General features: G+C 45.8%; 1 protein-coding gene across 24 annotated transcripts in view; it reads right to left on the bottom strand.

Annotated features, from left to right (window-relative positions):
* The window catches only part of NEDD9 (neural precursor cell expressed, developmentally down-regulated 9), a 288,025-nt gene that overhangs the window by 47,259 nt on the left and 222,254 nt on the right, over nt 1–18,512 (bottom strand). For 2 of the 24 annotated variants that reach the window (XM_081523800.1, XM_081523823.1), the window contains exon 1: nt 7,621–7,804. The exons of the other annotated variants lie outside the window; for them this stretch is intronic. In XM_081523800.1, coding sequence (XP_081379926.1) covers nt 7,621–7,632 — 12 coding nt within the window. In that variant the 5' untranslated portion in view covers nt 7,633–7,804. Of the gene's footprint in view, nt 1–7,620; nt 7,805–18,512 lie in introns of those variants that run through there. 24 annotated transcript variants of the gene reach the window in all.

Raw genomic sequence — 18,512 nt, 5'->3', positions numbered from 1 at the left:
GAATAAGGATCATGAACCACCTACCTAAATACCATTTAGCACAATTCATGTACTAAATTAACTGGGGAAGAGGTGAGAGAAGGGACTAGTCTTTTCTTGTTTCTTTGTTTTAAAAAAGAATAAACTGGAACTTAGTGGTCCACGGTGTATGTGTGCTCTCCGTCGCTCAGTTGTGTCCGATTCTTTGCGGCCCCATGGACTGTAGCCCACCAGGCTCCTCTGTCCATGGGATTTTCCAGGCAAGAATACCGGAGTGGGTTGCAATTTCCTACCCCAGGAGATCTTCCTGACCCAGGGGTCGAACCCTGGTCCCTTGTGTCTCCTGCATTGGCAGGCGAATTCTTTATCATTGAGCCACCTGGGAATCCCAGTCCATGATGAGGCCTAAGTGTATGTATTTAAAAACACTCCACCGGCAGCTTTATTTATTGGGTTGGCCCAAAAGTTCATTATATATGGAAGACATATGGAAAAACCCAAATGAACTTTTGGCCAACCCAATATTATCTCTATGATTAGCTGCCCCCCACCACCCCCCCCCCCAACCATGAAAAATCACAGTCACATGCTATCACTACTTCTATTTTCTGGACAGTCTGTTCCACCTTCCTCAAAGCACATGCCTCAATTCACCTAGATCACACTGTCTGCCTTTTGAAAGAAGTGCTCTTTCCAGTGCAGAGTGGAAAAGGTTACCAACGAAGCATTTATCTTAAAATGAAGATTCCTCAGGAAGACGTCTTTTTCAGCTAAGCTGTAATGAGTGAGAGTGAAAAAGCTGGCTTAAAACTCAACGTGCAAAAACCTAAGATCATGGCATCTGGTCCCATCACTTCATGGCAAATAGATGGGGAAACAATGGAAACAGTGACAGACTTTATTTTCTTGTCCAAAATCACTGCAGATGGTGACTGCAGCCATGAAATTAAAAGATGTTTGCTCCTTGGAAGAAAAGCTATGACTGAACTAGACAGCATATTAAAAAGCAGAGACACTAATTTGCTGACAAAGGTCCATCTAGTCAAAGCTATGGTTTTCCCAGTAGTCATGTATGGACGTGAGAGTTGGACTATAAAGAAAGCTGAGTGCCAAAGAATTGATGCTTTTAAACTGTGGTATTCGAGAACTCACTGAAAAAGACCCTGATGCTGGGAAAGATTGAAGGCGGGAGGACAAGGGGGTGACAGAAGATGAGATGGTTGGATGGCATCACCGACTCGATGGACATGAGTTTGAGCAAGCTGTGGGAGTTGGAGATGGACAGGGAAGCCTGGTGTGCTGCAATCCATGGGGTGGCAAAGAGTCGTACACAACTGGGTTCAGTGTCTGAACTGAACTGTAATGTTCCCCAGGTGTGTGGAGTCCTCCTTTACTAGTAAGAAATCCTGCAGGGAGATAACTGGAATGTTCAAAGTAAATAAGATGGAGGTGGAGTTGTTGACAAAGTATAAATGTTTTTTTTTTTTAGGGGGACCCCTTTTCCATGCCCACGTTCTTTGCAATCATCCATTGCCTAGGTAACTGGTAGCTATTTTCTGCATTTTAAGTTGAAAAGAGAGTATTTCTTCCCAGTGGCCCCATTTTGTTTATCTTGGCAAGGAGGCTTGGTAATTAAGTCTATATGTTACTGGAGGGCTGGGATACCAGGGGCTGGGATTTCAAACCAATTTGTTTAGGTTTCTTTCTAACCCTAACATGATCTAAAAACAGATCATCAACACCTTTAACTTTACACCTCTGTCACTCTGCCTGCAGTAGGATAAGGGATGTGGTTTACCCCGAGCCCTACTCACCTCCTGTATCAAATCCACCTTTGATTCTTTAGTCATGACTTTTCTCTTTTTTTCAGTAATATTTTTGTTATGGAAAAACAATTCTAGTGAAGGTTTTCTCTTACATTTTAACCTATATAGTGTTTCTATCAATATACCTATATATGAGTATATTCTGAATATTTTATATATCTTATAAATGCATCATACCATAGCTGCCATTTTTAAATGCCTACTATGTGCTAGAAACTGATGATTTTCACATATTATATCCCTACAACTATCTAATGAGACAGGTATTATTACTCCCATTTTATAAATGAGGAAATGGAGGCTTGCCTAAAATCATACTGTTAAAAAGCAACAAAAGTGGGATTTAAAACAAAATCTATGTTCTTTCCAATAGGCCATATGGGGAAAACTCTTTTAATAGCTATTTGTGTATTTCACGTAATCCAACCTTCAATTCAATGTTTGTTGAGTACCTGCTATGAGCAAGGGCCTATAATCTTAGGAATATCAAATCTTATTAATAACAATGAAGATACCAAAGCACTAATATATTAGCAAGTGGGGACACACGTGTGTTGGTACACCCCTCTGTCTGGCATCTGCATTTCTACAAGACACAACCAGGCCCATGGAATATTTAATAATACTCGCTTATCTTAACATAGTAAATAGAGTTTTGACATAATCCAAGTTTTGAGTCCACGCTATCCTTTCACCATCTGTTGGGCATCTACTTATATAAGGGGTGCTGGGCCCTGCTAGAATTGTCTATTTCCAATGCAGCCATGGTAAACACCTCACCTCATGGTAAATACCTCGCTTAGGCTTTAGAACAATCCACGAGACCGTATTAACCCTAGTTTGGTGGTGGTGGTGCTCACTCCCTCAGTCATGTCTGACTCTTTGCAACCCCAGGCTCTTCTGTCCACGGGATTTCCCAGGCAAGAATACTGGAGTGGATTGCCATTTCCTCCTCCAGAGGATCTTCCCGACCCGGGGATTGAACCTGAGTCTCCTGCATTTCAGGCAGATTCTTTACCTCTGAGCCACCCTACAGATAAGAAAGCTGAGGCTCAGAGAGCTTAACTTGCCCAAGGTTACAGAGCATTGAGTCACAGGAAACAGAAATGCCTTTCCCCAAACCTCATGTTCTACCTTGCCTCTAATGCAAGAACACATAAGACCAAGTCCCTGTCCAGGCACAACACATAACAGATCCCGGCTCATACTTCTCGTTCAAGGACTTGCCTATCAATCTGCCTCTACATACAGATAAAGGGTGAGTCTCTCATATTGAGTGGGGCTTACCTAAAGCTGGACAGCCCCAGTGGGCAACCTTGGTGAGTTCCAGGTATCATTTAGATAGTGATTTGATTGAAAGGGGTTAATGAGTAAGGCAGTGCTAACAGAGTAGGGCAGAGGTGAAAAACAGAAAGCCTGCTGTAGAGATGATAGGAGACAAAGGTTTAGGCTTCTGATTGTTTTATAGAGTGGATGGATGAGGAGACTTGACTTGTAGCAGGTACAGACGAACCAAGTCACGCAGGCACAAAGAGACAGGAGGCAATGAATGGGAGCAGCAAGGGACTAAGATTTTCCACAGCAGACTCAGCAGAGAGGAGGAAGACAGGGGTACAGAGAGCGCTTTAAGTGTGCCACATCTGTGTGGGTGGGGGGTGGCCAGCCCCGTAGAAGTCTGGTACTGGAGAAGTATAATGAATGCCTGAATGAAAAAAATGCGAGACGATGAGGTCATGAGGGCACAAAAGGGGAGGGAATTGGCAAAGAGGCTTGAAAAGTAGAGAGGAAGTTTCTTTAGAAGTGGGGGGCGGTGGTGCAGACAGGAAGCCACTGATGAATTCTTAGAAGAGGACTGATGTATATTCCAGCAAAGAAGGGATGCTTAAGGAATCTTTGTTACGTGCATCTTGCAGACTTGGTGCTCTCAGAACACCGTCAGTCCTGCAAAGACTTTGATCTCCAAGTAGGTAAGTCACTTAGCTCTGAAAATGGGCTTGCTCAATCAATGAAACAATACATAAGGAAATGGTTAATTTTTTTCAAAGCTTCTTTTGTTGCTTTGAAATCTCACATGGGATTTAAAAAGGAGGCAGGGGGCAGGGTGTGCAACACACTATTTAGAAGTGTATAAAACATTTAAAACCAAAATGGCAAAGCCAGGAAAGAATCAGGAATTACATATAGACTGTAAATAAACATGCTGACTAAATGGAAGACACCTGATCACATCTTCTCCAGCTACTCTGAGAAAATAAAACCATTTCCAAAGTCCCCTTGAAAGCTTTTCTTAGCACACACTTTCTGCTTTCCCTAACCTACCTTACCCACGTTCAGTCAGAACACAAGAATCTGAACTTCAGAATGTGGTTTTCTTATTTGTATTCTAAGTTTCATCTGTAATTGTCTTCAATCAAAACATTCAAGAATGAATTTGTTGAATGGCAGACTAGATAAATCATTTAGAGTTTCACTATAGGCACACAGGGTACAGAAATCTGGCCGCAAAAGCCGCTCAGCTATTAGAGATCAAACAGGCCAGGCCTGTGGGGCACTTACAGGCCTGGGCCTGCACAAACTGGGCAGGGCCTCTGCTCCAACACCACTGTGCATCCACCTCTCAATTACCCTCCTGGCTGAAAGTAGCAACAACCCACCCCCAGACCCTCAGGAGGGAGGCCTTCACTGAGCAAGCCATGGCCACCGAGGCATAGCCCCCTCACCCACCTCCAGTATTTCAGAACATGCTGTGTATATTCAAAGGAGCTTGGGGGAAATTCTTAAGAAATGTAGCCCCCCATAATTTACTGATTAGAGAACTTCAGATGGCATCCTTTAAAGAGCAATGGAACGTTAAATGCGTATGAGAGTAACTGCACCCTTCTTATGAACAAATAAAAACACATATAATGCAACCAAAATAGACTCGATATAGGCTAACCCCCCCCAAAATTCACCAAAGTAATAGCGTGTAACAGCTTGCATTCCACAGTGCTCAAGATGACTGTAAATACACAGCTGGCTGACTTGGAACTATGTGTAAGTTCAAAATGAGTGGAGGCTTGATTGTTCTCTAGTTATGATCCCTGAAGTAGCCAAACCAGATAATCTGGTTAAAAAAAAAATCTTATAGTGACTGGATTATAAATCTCTTAGTGAGCATTTTTAGGTCTGACTGAGCTAAATTTATATTGTTTAGAGCAACAGAGTATCTAAAAGGTAATTCCCAACTCCAGGGTTTTACAATCTAATAATTATCTGGTTTTACTACCTAAGTGGCTTCAATGAAATGAATGCCAGACATTCATTTCACTTTGCTTTGTAGAGGCACTGTCTTAAAAAAAAAAAAAAAAAAAGAACCTATTCTGCAGGGACACTTTGAATGACATAGAGTCTTGAACTACACAGGAGAAGAAAAAACAGTCACACAGGACATTTTAGGAGGTCACAGATAGTTCTTTCTTTAATAGTTGTTTAAAGTCACAAGTTCTGGAGCCAGATCACCTTGGTTCAAATTCCAGCTCTGCTACTTTCCAGCTGTGTGGTTTGGGATAAATTACCTAGCCTCTCTGAGCCACAATTTCCACATTTGAAAATGAATATAAAGTATTAATACTACCTCATGGAGTTAATTGGGAAAGCTAAATATGACAATCCTGTATTGTCATGGTGAGTCTTAAGAACTGTTATTTATCATTCCTCTACCTTTGTGTCATCTCCTCTACTTAAAATAACAAAATCCTCTCCTGAAATAGTCCATTATTAACTAGAGAGAAAATAGGCTTTATAAGAAAGGGAAAGTAGATTGCTTCAGCTATTGGTTCCTTTTACAGTCACCACAAGGTGTCAATCTCGTTTGGTTAGTTGGGGAAGTCAGAAGTTTTGCTGGTGAAGATGCCCACAAGCTAATAAAAATCATATCGTTACAGCATTTGGCAGGGTGTTAGACGCTGGGAAGACCAAGCAGAGAGGCAGGGTTTCCCCATGAATGCCAACCACAGTTCACATCATCAGCTGCCATGATGTTTTCTTTCCACAAAATAAAACTAAACATGATGAGGTCACTGAATAAAAGTGACTTTAGACTTTTTGTTACTTTCCAGATTGCAGTACTCTATGTTAAAAACAGCCATTTACACCTTCCAATAATAAATGTAGGAACACATTTTCTCCCCCCCCCACACCTCCGCCACCTCCCCCGAGGTTTTTACGAATCTAAAGGCATTCACAGTAGGAAGAGGAGGACAAAGATTCACTGAAGGCTAAATAATATCTGGGGATGTGATATCCTATCACTGGTCTAAATAAAGAAACTGCGTAAATACCAGTGAACCATTTCAAGAATCAGAGCTTTCCTGCCAGGTAGAAGGATCTGCCTCTGGTTGTATCCTAACGTCAAAAATACTAAGACTCTTCAGGATTATCCATCCCTCTGATCTTTCCTATTGAGGCAGAAAATGGAAAGCTGATAGTTGTGATAACTGATACCCCTGCCTTCAGAGGGTTCTAACCTTTTCAAGGAGAACTATAACTCATGCATCACAATAGATACTTTCAACAGTTGGATTTAGAGCTATTGAACACGATTTATAGCTTTTGAATAAAAGGCTTATCACGAAGGTTAGCTGGTGGCTATCAGCCAGGACTGAGGATTTACAACCTCACATTTAAAACAGGATGAGCCAGAAGCTAGATGATTCAGAAAGAAAGCAAAGTAGCTCTCAGCTGCTACAATCCTGCAGGTCAGACAGGTAATTCAAATTGCCAATCCTCGAGCATAAACACCTTGCCAAAACACATTTCAATAGCAGCATGTTTGTTAAAACGTGCTAATGTAACAATAATGCTCAGTTTCTTTCTCAATCCTGTGGGACTCTTCAACCCTTGGAATTGCAGCCCTCCAGGCTCCTCTGTCCATGGGATCTTCCCAACCCAGGAATCGACCCTGCGTCTCTAAGACTGTGTCTATTCCAGAACAGAAGTAAGTGTTCATCCTCCAAGGAAAATTCACCTTCAGTTCCGTGCAGTCAGCTCTGAAAGGGGTCTCTGGAAGCTGCTAGCCTGGTTAGATGGAGGCAGCTTAGACAAAGTAGTATATTCTAAATAAGTTATAGTCCTTTTGCCAGGAATAAACACACAAATGCATGGGAAAACAGGCTGCTGAGCGTCCTGACACTCTTTTAAAGAGTTTCGGGGACAATAAACTGGCTGGAGCCTTCAGACTCTCCGTCCATTCAAACGCCAATGAAAGTGTTTCCAAGAAATGGCATATACTCGGTTGGTTCTGAATCCAACATCCTTTATGCGTATCAAAATCCTCCATCATCAGCTGTATAATAGTACCTGGAGACTTTAACTTCTCCCACTAAAAGTAAATATGGCAAACTGCTCCCCAAAGCAAACGCTTTAATGCAAAGGATGAAAACTGCTTGAAAATAGCCAGCCTGAGAGACTCAGCACTTCTGATTCCTCTCTTACTACGGCTCCGGGGGGTGGGGGCAGTGGAGGCCAGGCCGGGGAGCCGGGAGTCCCCAGCCCAGGCGCACTCCCCTTGGAGTTAGACGCCCTCCGATCTCCAGTGACTGCCATACGCCGGCGCCAAGACCAAGACTGACGCCGGGGAACTTGCAGCGGGGGTGGATCCGGCGCGCTGCGAGCTGCCGGCGTAGGTCTCAATGGCTGGATCTCTGCCTGTCTGCTTGTCTGGCAACCCGGTGACCGGGACCCACCTCAGAACCCCTCTGGGGGCACAGCAGAGGAGTTGTCACAGTGGGGGACACATACAGAGAGAAACCTTCTGCAGAAGTCACTCTCTTACCTTATACTTCATCTCGGCAGCGGTGAACTGAGCCGTTTTCCTGCACTAGTGAGACTGCATTAAGCACCGGCGAGCCCGCCCCTCCATCGAGCGCTGGTCTTAAATGCAAGCGAGGACCGCCGAGCTTCGGAACGCTTTTCCGCGCAGCGCCGAGCTCCGACACCGCTCAGCCCGCCCAGCCTCTGAGCTCACTGTTTTCCTCCCGGCCGGCGGAGCACGGAGCTCGTTTGCATACCGCCTCGCCATTGGCTCGCGGGCCAAGGTAATGCGGACGCTCCGCCCACCCCGAACTCCTGGAAACTGACAAAGAACTTGTAATGCGATCATTTATTTTTACGTTGTCGGAGAGGGTGGGAAAGAAGCTCGGGAACCTTCCCCGAACCCTACCAAACCTTATACTTCATCTGCCCCGAACCTTTACCAAAACCCTGGGAAGAGGAGATGAACTCTTTTTTAAATTTTTTTTTTATTTTTAAAGATTAATCCAAATTTTAAAGAAATGGAATTCACAAAGCAGTCTGACAGCCGTGCGTCCTGTGACCTAGCAACTCCTTCATAAATCCATTTCATTCCAAAGCCATTCACCTCACAAGCTCTACATGAAACGAACTCAGGGAACAAAAGGTTTTCTGTCTCCGGGGGCCCCTTTTTACTAACTACCCCTGCTGATATCTCTCTCTCTCCCTTTCTCTCCTCCCTCCCGTCCCTTTTCTTGTGGCTGTTTGCTTTTTGTGTGTGTGTTCTTTTCAGTGTTCAAAGTACTTGCAGTGTCAGTCTGCAAGACGACAGAATACAATTCTCCCTCAGTGAAAGGGAACTCTGGAGCTGGGCTCCAGGGATTCCCTGGTTGGCTTCTCACCGGGGCCTCGCGGAGCTGAGGGGTCAGCCGCATTCAGAGACCTCCTCTGGCTTTGCAGAGGATAAAGCTTAGCTGTGACCTCTCCGATGGGGCTGGCCAGGGTGCCCGCCCCATACATCATCACTGTTCACCGAGTACTGCGTTCTTTGATGGCTGGCATTTCTAGCTCCAGCTTTGAACACTGCAGTTTTTCCTTCTGACCTTTCTCCTGAAGATGACCCATTAACCCAACAACACTTACTATCTGGGGAACAACGACAAAAAAATGCCTGCTATTTGAGGAGGCTGGTTAAAAGGACCAGTCTTCTCCCAGTGACGCACGGAACATTTGGTTCAGCTTCATGCTTTCTATAGAGAGAAAGATCACCTAGGAGAGGACAGAAATGGCCACCTTCAGCAACTCTTCTGAGGTGTGGAGCGGTGAGGGGAAAATTCCTTTTCATGGGACCTCAGGATTGAGACTTGGTGAATACAGACAATGACTGTCCCTGAAAGGGATGGACTCCAACCAGACTACATGACTCCGATGGAAAAACTCAGCCCTTAGTTGTTTTTTTTTCTTACTGGGTTGGATAAGAATCAGTTTGATTTTTTTCCTTCCCAATTCCCAGTGGATTAAAATTCTATTTTTATGAGCTAAGCGAAAATGTACAGGAGAGCAGCTGTCCTACAAAAGGGGTTTCCGGACACAGGGGGCTCACAGCTCAGACCGCAGTTTAAATAAGGCACCTATTCCCTGGACAGGACCTCCCCCTCCAACCTCCCCCACCCCCGCCACCCAGGTGGTCATGACAAGGCTGACTCACGGTTTTGAACCTCCACTAGGCCTCTTTCCCTCATTCAGCTTTGGAGAAAAAATGAGCCTGAGTGATTTTGCAAGGGCCTTCTGAGCACACATTAAGCATGCAACATATGACACTGCCACGGACAGAGGAGCCCATGGGGTCGTAAAGAGTCGGACACGACTGAGACAGTGAACAACAACATACTATCAACACACCGCAGGGACCTTCCTAACAGTCCCACAGACTCATGGGAGAGTCGCTAGCTTGCCTGGATCCGTCACAGGCCTTCTCATCTGTAAGATGATGGGTCTTTGGCGTCTAGGAGATCTAGATAACATTCCTTTGGCTTCCTCAGCAGGAGAGCTGAATCACCTTCTGTTTTGTTTGATGAGCATCATTGAATAGTGAACACTATCTCACCTCATTTCAACGCTTTCAAACAGTTTCCCAAAGCATAGCTAGGGCTCTTTCATTCTCCAGGTAAAAAGCTTAATTCACCCCAAGTGGCTCTCCTACTTTCCTGTTTCTGTCCTATACAGACTATATCTGAAAACCTACCTGAAGTTCATTTCAAGGTGGTCTGGGTCGTTCCCTTGTTAGTTACATATATATAAAAAAGCACAAAGGTGTTACAGTCGGGTAAACGTGTTAGAATCTCAACAAACTTCTAACTTGCTAATTTTGGTGTTCTGAGATGTAAAATAGAGAATAATACCAACCTGCTAGGGCTATAATGAGCATTAAATGACATCATGTGGATAAAAGTGAATAGTATTTGGCACATAGTAAAACCTTAGTTTTACTCTGAGATTAAAAGATGCTTGCTCCTTGGAAGAAAAGCTATGACAAACCTAGAGAGTGTATTAAAAAACAGAGACATCACTTTGCCTACCAAGTTCTGTCTAGTCAAAGCTATGGTTTTCCCAGTAGTCATGTAAGGATGTGAGAATTGGACCATAAAGAAGGCTGAGTGCCGAAGAACTGATGCTTTTGAAATGTGGAGTTGGAGAAGACTCTTGGACTGCAAGGAGATCCAACCAGTCCATCCTAATAGAAATCAGTTCTGAATATTCATTGGAGGGACTGATGCTAAAGCTGAAACTCCAATACTTCGGCCACCTTATGCGAAGAACTGACTCATTGAAAAAGACCTGATGCTGGGAAAGATTGAAGGCATGAGGAGAAGGGGGCGGCAGAGGATGAGATGGTTGGATGGCATCACTGACTCAATGGCATGAATTTGAGCAAACTCCAGGAGACAGTGAAGGAGAGGGAAGCCTGGTGTACTGCAGTCCACAGGGTTGCAAAGAGTCAGACATGACAGCGACTGAACAATAACAACAAAACCTTAGTAAATGGTTGCTTATTAGTATTATTTCCATTATTATTCTTTTAATATTGAATTTATTTTGTATTATTTTATGACTATATCATATAACATTGTAACATCATATATCATTATAATATCAGTACTAGTGTTATATGATATAACTTAATTTTAAATGATTAATTATAAGTATTATCACTCTAAGACTATTATTGATATTGTTAAGTGTGGTAGGCACTCAGAAGAAGCTGGAGGAATGTCCTCATCTCTGTGGCACCCCATCCCTGGGCAGCTTTCTAATTTAACAAACATCAATTCAGCACCTACCACATGCCAGGGGCTGTTCTGGGAAGGGAGGATACAGCAGCCCAGATAAAGATGTTACTCTCACAGAGCTCACAGTCTGGTAGGAGTGGAGGACAATAGTTCAAAGAATATATTATACAATTTTGAAGCGGTGGATGTCATGAAGAAAAATAATCAAGCAGGGAAAACCTGCTAGAAGGTGGGTTCTAGCAGGTTCCACCCTCATAGACCAGGGTGAGTGGGGGGTGTTTCATGTTAGAGATAATGGTTGTGTAAGCCCCTCTAGGGAGTTGATATGGAAGCAGGAACCTGAATACTATGCGGGATCCACTCCGAGATCTGGGAAAAGAACGTTCCCAACAGAGGCAGGGACCCACGGAAAGGGCCTGAGATACCAGTGAGCTCGGCGCGTTCAATAGCAAGCAGGTCAGTATGCTCAGAGGGGAGGACCCACCGGAGGGATGGAGAGAGGGTGGTGGAAGCGTGTGGATTTTCTCCTGAGTGTGAGAGGAAGTCACCCGAGTGTCCTGAGCAGGGAATCATAGGATCTAGTCTGCTCTGTTTTCACCCTTGGTTTGTGTAAATACTCATAGACAGCAGACTACTGAAACAGTGAGCCTTTTCTTAATGCAACTTACATAATGCTGAAACTGTTCCTCTGTTAGTGTCATCTGCTATGTTTCCTTCAAAACCCTTTGGAGAAACACAAACTCTCTCAATAAAGCAGAAACAGCCCCCTCCCCATCTACTAAGTGAGCTTTTGGACGCCGAAATAACTGTTTAAACTGTGCTGTATAAACACTGACGATTGGTTTATGCAGCCACCCCCATGCTCCCTCGGATGGCTTCCCAAAGGGGTCCAGGCCCCCGGCTAACCTGTCTCTCAGTCTGCTGGTCTTCCCACCTGCCTGCCACCTCTGCCAAGGGCTCTGCCCACCCTCCAACCCCCCACCCACCAGAAGCGCGTGCAGGCCGGAGCGAGGGAAATGGCACAGAGGCCGGTCCAAACCATTTTCCAGCTGCCACTGGGCACTGGCGTGGATGCAACCAAAAGTCAGAGAGGATGCTGGAGGGAAGAGGTTTTTCCATCCACACTTGGGAGGAGCTCACGTGGCTGCTCTCTTGAGTGAAGGGCAAAGTCAGAGCCTGTGAGGGCAGGAAGCAACCTAGTGAGTCACCCCGTCTAGCCTGAGCAAAGGAAGATGAAGCTGCCGCTCTGGGGGTGCCCTACTCGGGGGGGATCCTAACCACAGACAGCGTTTTAGGTCAGTCTTCTGTATCTCCTGTCTGATTTATTCCAGCCACAACTTTCAGTTTCCCTGCCTGAAATCTCTCCCCGCTCCGGTCTATATTCCACATCACCACTTGCTTAATTTCTAGAATACAGAGTCAATCAGTTACTACTATATTTAAAAGCCTTTAAAAATACTCCAGTGCCTTAAAAATAGAATCCACGCACATCGGCATGGACTATGAGCCAGGCCCAGCCTCCCTTTCTGGCCTCATCTCCCATCAACATCCTATACACATTGGGGCAGAGTGGGGGAGGGGGACAAATTCACTGAATCTGAGCCGCTTGTACTGTCCTGACTTTACACAGACGATTCCCTCTGCCCAGAATGTCCTCCCTTCCCTCTTCTGCTCTCCAATCCATCCCAACACTAACTCTTTTGTCCTTCCTCATCTACACCCCCACCCTGCCCACCTCGCCTTTTCAGAACGAATTCCTCCGTTTTACTCTGCCCCTATTGTGCTTGGACCATGGCCCTAGCAGAAGGCTCCTCCACGCTGTGTCCTGATGACTGGTTGATGTCTGTGTCCCCAGCTCCCAGGTGACGTGGTATCTTGTTCAGCTCTGTGTTCCCTGCAGGCTCATACCTTAGAGGAGCTGAAATGCCTTCTGAATGAATAAGAGGACCAAGGCTACTTAGAAAAATGTCGTTGACTTGAGGTTCTGCCTATTGTTTAGGAGGAGAGGGAGGGAAACTCTTGTTTGAGGGCAGGACTGCTCTTTCCATTTATTATATGTGGAGCTTCAGACCAGCTCAAGGCCTGTTGCTTGTCCTGACTCTTGGACGCAGGGCAGTTGGATAACTACAGCTTTTTATATGACCTGTGAGCTAAGAATAGCTTTTATACTTTTAAATGATTGGAATAAAATCTAAATAAGAATGACATTTCATAAGACATGAAAAAACTACATGAAGTTCAAACTGCAGTGTCTATAAATAAAATTTTATTGGAACAGACACACCTGTTTGTTTACACATTGACTTTCAGCTGCAATAGCAGACTTGAGCAAGTGTGAGCAGAGGTGGCAAAAAGGGCAAAGCTGGAAAAATGTATTATCTGGCCCTTCATAGAAAAAGTTTGATGACCCATGCTCTAGAACAGTGCAAAATATATGCATCCCAGAGTTCAGACTAATGTATAGATTCTTCCACATCTCCTGAGACACAATCTAGAAATACTCACTCTAGAGCCATCTTTTACCATTTCTAGTTTGGTATCAGTTTTTTTGTTTTTTTTTTAAAGAGTGTATATTATGCCAGAGTTATTTCAAAAAAATAATTGGAGGCAGCAACTTTTCAATTCCATAAGTCTCCAGAAACTTCTCGCAAACAAAGATGAGTCATTGGGGATTTTCTGCTACAGCCCACTGACCTTGGCTAATCCAGGTCCCAGGTTCTAGGCCCTGTCCTGGTCACAAACATTATTTCACTTAATATTCACCTAACGAGCCCTAATGAGGTGAGTCATAATATTCTAGGTTTACATGTAACAAAACTGAGACTTGGAGAGCTTGTTCAACTTACACAAAGGTCCAGTCAGGTAGGGGCAGGTCTGGCCTGTGAACCCAGGCTTTCTGGCTCCTGGGTTTGTGTGCTACATGCTACCAGGAATCCTCTGTGCACTTTGGTTATTTGAGTCCCATTTGTGAGTTCAATAAATTAGCATCTCCATCCTAGTGGGACTAACCCTACCTGAGGAACAAGTATAGTTCTTAAATTGTGAATAAGGCTACTAGTGTGCACGCAAATATACACACATCTCACTCCTTACTCGTACTTTCAAGTGTGTGTGTGTGTGTGTGTGTGTGTGTGTGTGGTCCCTCTTGCCCAGACTGCCTTCCTTTCATCCTCTGGTTACCTAAATCCTGTCTTCCCTCCCGTTTGCACCCCATCTTCCTCATGGAACCTTTCCTAGAAAGTCTCTCCTTTGTTGATCCCCCCAATTCCCAGTGTCTCTCATCACCTATGGTCTAGGTCAGTGCCTCTCAAATCTGACCTCCCTTAAAAGCCAGTTTCTGTCAACAAAAGAAATTTGCAAGGCATACTAGCAGACCCTCTTGACATTTAGTAATTGCAATAAAACATGAAACGCCACATTGGTTAAATGCCATCATGCGTAAGGCAGTGTGTCATCTGAAAAGAAACTTGGAGAAACTGGCAGCTTAAAACACAAATGGGAAACCCAAGGACTCATTAGTAGTTAAAAACAAATCACAGCATCCTTTGTTTTCAAAATGACCAGTGTACCCTTGAAGCGCAAAGTCCAGTCTGGTGCAGCAGCACCATACCTGGCCCCTTTCTTAGGGCACTTCACTGAAGCTTTCTATGCACATGAAAGAAAAATAAATGTGGAAATTTCATCTTTGGGAAAAAAAAACAAAACAGTTGTGGATGCTTTGGTTTCTCCCCTCTAAGTTGGATTCAGCAGGCCTGATGGGAGACCTTGGCACCTACATGTGAACAGAGATCCTCCTCAGAGGATACTATACATAGCGTGGTGTGTGGGGCATATCATTTAGTGCTCAGTTACTGCCTGGTCCTGTTTCACCCTTGAGAATGCCTTCCTGACAGTGAGATTTTTAAGCAACTTGTAGAAAAGGATCCCTTTCTGCAGCTGTGTAGGTCATTGCATTGCATTCTATGTCTTCTCAAAGCCCTATGTCTTGTCCCCGCACCAAGCCTCCACTGATGTCAATTTGGAAAAAATAAGCTACTGTTCAGCAGGCAGGGGCAAGAACACCTCTCACTCGAAGCAATCACTGCCCCTCCCTCCCTTTTCTGTCCAGTTAGGGCTTCCCAGGTGGCGCAGTGATCAAGGATCAGGATCGTTCCGACCCAGGGATCGAACTTGTGTCTCCTGGATTGGCAGGCGGATTCTTTACCACCGAGCCATCTTGGAAGCCCTAGGCCCCTCTGAGTCCTTGATAAATCTTCCAAGAATACATGTAACACAGTGTCACTAACATGCTACAAAGACTCTTGTAAATGGGTGATGGTTAATACCTCAACTTGATTTTTGAAAAATGTGTGCAACTGTAAAATTTCTATACATACAGAATACTGCTATTATAACTTGGGAATAGTTAATTACTATCTTTCCCCTGGCAAAGAACTAAAAAAAAAAAAAAGTAACAGAATAAATTATATGTTAAGTAAATCCACTCAACTCTAGTGAAATATGACAAGAATTTGTTAGGCTCCATCGTAGCGCTTAGTATGTTCTTTTATACGAAAGGATTTGGGGGAGTTAACTCAGGAGTGAAATAATAAGCAAAGTTAGAAACACATAATAAAGATTTAGGTTTATTTATCGTCGTAAATGTGCAAAGGCTTAGATTTCTACTATTCGTATGTATCCAGCTGGGCAGAGGAATGAAGTTCAGTGGGACAGAAGGAGTTTTTCACAGTAAAACTGTGCAGACTCCTGCCAAGGGCTCCCCCCTGTTTGCCCCAGCCTTGAGGTGTTCAGTTCGAGCACGCTTTAGTTTGTCCAAATAAACGATTTGTTATATGAAACGGTCACGGAAATCTCTTCTGCTGGTAGAAATTCGGACTGCGGGCTTTTACATAGGTCAAGGCGATCTGCCAAGACCGCATAAACAGGAGTGCTGTGGCTGGACGGAGGCTGGCCTCCGCTCTTTCTGAGGCAGAGGCTCCAACACAGTGACACTGCTCCATGGCGTGTATTCAATTGTTGTCGCCTAGTCACTCAGTCGTCGCTGACTCTTTGCGGACCCACGGACTGCAGCCCGCCAGGCTCCTCTGTCCACGGGATTCTCCAGGCAAGAATACTGGAGTGGGTTGCCATTTCCTTCTCCAGGGGATCTTCTTGACCCCGGGATTGAACCCCAGTCTCCTGCATTGACAGATTCTTTACCACTGAGCCACCAGGGAAGCCCGAGAAGGGACAAAGGCCCCAGGTTCCTTCTTGGTAACTTTTGTTCTTCCTTTGTATATTCTTGAATTTGAAAAGACTTCCTGATCCCTCCTTGCATCTGTAGCATCGCTGTCTCTGTGCCCAGACATGAGAACACGGCCTGTTGTGCTAGACCTCTGGCCGCCCCTTCTTACCTTCCCCGCATTGCTGCTGTCCAGGTGGGATGAGCAGAGGCTGGTGGACTGCCTGCCCTACATTCTCAGGTGGGGCTGGATGCTCAGTTTCCGGTCTACTCCTGAGCTTTACCATTCTCTGGATGCACGCAAGGATGGCTAAAAGTCACCCTTCCCATCTGGCATCCAGTGTGGCTCAGGGTGGAGGTGGGTGGGGAAGAATGGAGGGAACAGGGAAGTGAGGGGGGTGGGGCAGGGTTTCAAGCACCGAACAGTCACTTAACCGGAGGCCCCAGATAGATCATTTCAGCAGAGGCCCCAGAGAATGTCCAGCAGGCCCCGTCCCCAGGCATCTGGCCCATCTGAGCAGACCTCGGTGGCCGCCAGCTGGCGCTGAGGAGCGGGCCCGAAGGAATCTGAGCAATGCAGGGCCTGGGGTCGGTGCTGGCGGTGGGAGGCAAGGGGGGATGGGAGGAATGTGCTGTTGAATCCAAGCTTTTGAAGAGTTTGATTCATTTTTAGAGAGCAAACAAAGCGCTCCAGCTATCAGCGATCTTTTATTTTGTCTGCTGGAGGAATGCCTCTCCAGCGTGGGCCGGAGACTGGGCGGCGGTGGAGACACCAGTGTCCACCCTCGACGGGCTGGGCGAATGTGGATGGCACACTCTTTCCTGGCCACGGGGGCTGGAAAGAAACCGCAAGCAGCTCTCTTCTCCATCAGGAAAGCCAGGAGGAGCCCAGTGAACTCGCATGTGCAGGACCTAAAGGTTCACCCACAGCCCTGAGGTTTACAGATGCTAAGTAGCCGTTCCCTTAGTTTAAGTCCTGGCACCCTGAGATTTAGACCAGAAGATGTAGACAAGGGCAGGGAGGTTTGTGAGGGTTTTCCAACTCTGATGGCCTGTGATTCTCATGTCTCAGGCTCTAACCAGCCTGGGGAGCTCCTGGTCTTCGGAAGGGTGGAGGGTTGGGAGAAGCAGCCAGGCCGTGGCCCGCCTGTCCATGGAAGGTGGAGGCCATGCGCTCCCCACCTTTAGATTTTCCCATCTCAAGGTTGCTCTCTGACTTCAAAAGCCAACCCCCATGCAGTCAGGTCACCAGGAAATAAAATCCTCCCGCCTTACTGACTTGAAGGCTTCTCTAGTGCCTCAGACGGTAAAGCGTCTGCCTGCAATGCAGGAGATCTGGGTTCGATCCCTGGGTTGGGAAAATCCCCTGGAGAAGGAAATGGCAACCCACTCCAGTGCCCTTGCCTGGAAAATCCCATGGATGGGGAGCCTGGTAGGCTACAGTCCATGGGGTCACAAACAGTCGGACATGACTGAGCGACTTCATAGTACCTGACTACTCTGTGCTTTTCATCCTCCTCATCAAGGAGGGGAGGACTCAGCCCCAGCACTCAGGTTCCCACCTCTCCATGCTCCCATTCCCACCCCTGGTCTTTTGAATCCCCTTCTCTACAAGGATGTTCGCGCCTTCCTCATCCTCAGCACAGATCCACGGTTCCTTGTTCAAAAACCTGGAGGCCAGATGAGCTGTGGAATTCCGAGTATTTCAGCTTTTCAGGACCAATTTCACGTCTATTCGGCATGCAACAAAACTCCCAGGGGGACCTGACCAGCTCGCTGCACGCAGATTCATTCATATTTCGGCAGATGTGTGAATGTTTGTACCAAGGTGGATGAACGAGGAATATGCATCACGTTGAGCCAACCCAGGCAGGTTTTGCTGCCAAACAAGTCATGAAAGAATGCTAAATTTTTATACTTATAATCGTGGGTGAACGAACCTGGACCCCCGATACACCACCCAGCTTCTTGGGCTCTCCCCGGCCACCTCTCCTGCCCCCAACTCCACACACAGTGCTGTGCTCTCTCTGTCCCTTTGCTGCCACCAGACACTGAACTGCCCAGTCCCAGCCCCCACCCCTGGCCTCTGCCTTCAACAGCCTTTCCACCCACCTCCATCCAGGCCAGTGTACCCCACGCACATGCTCCCTGCTGTACAATCTCGGCCTTTTCCATTCTCAAGCCAGCAGGCAATGCTTAAAAATATATTACTAGAAAGATGGAGTGAAAAAGACTTAAGAAATACAAGGCTTGCTTGTTATTATTATTATATTGTTGTTGTTGTTCAGCTGATAAGTCGTGTCCGACTCTTTGTGACCCCATGGACTGCAGCACACCAGGCTTCCCTGTCCACCACTATCTCTCAGTTCATGTCCATTGAGTCGGTGATGCTATCCAACCATCTCATCCTCTGCCACCCTCTCC

The sequence above is a fragment of the Giraffa tippelskirchi genome, chromosome 8, assembly GCF_054371585.1.
Source record: "Giraffa tippelskirchi isolate mGirTip1 chromosome 8, T2T-mGirTip1v1.2.pri, whole genome shotgun sequence".
In the NCBI taxonomy this organism is placed as follows: domain Eukaryota; kingdom Metazoa; phylum Chordata; class Mammalia; order Artiodactyla; family Giraffidae; genus Giraffa; species Giraffa tippelskirchi.
Note: the sequence above shows the minus strand (reverse complement) of the source record. Positions and strands in the feature narration are given on the sequence as shown.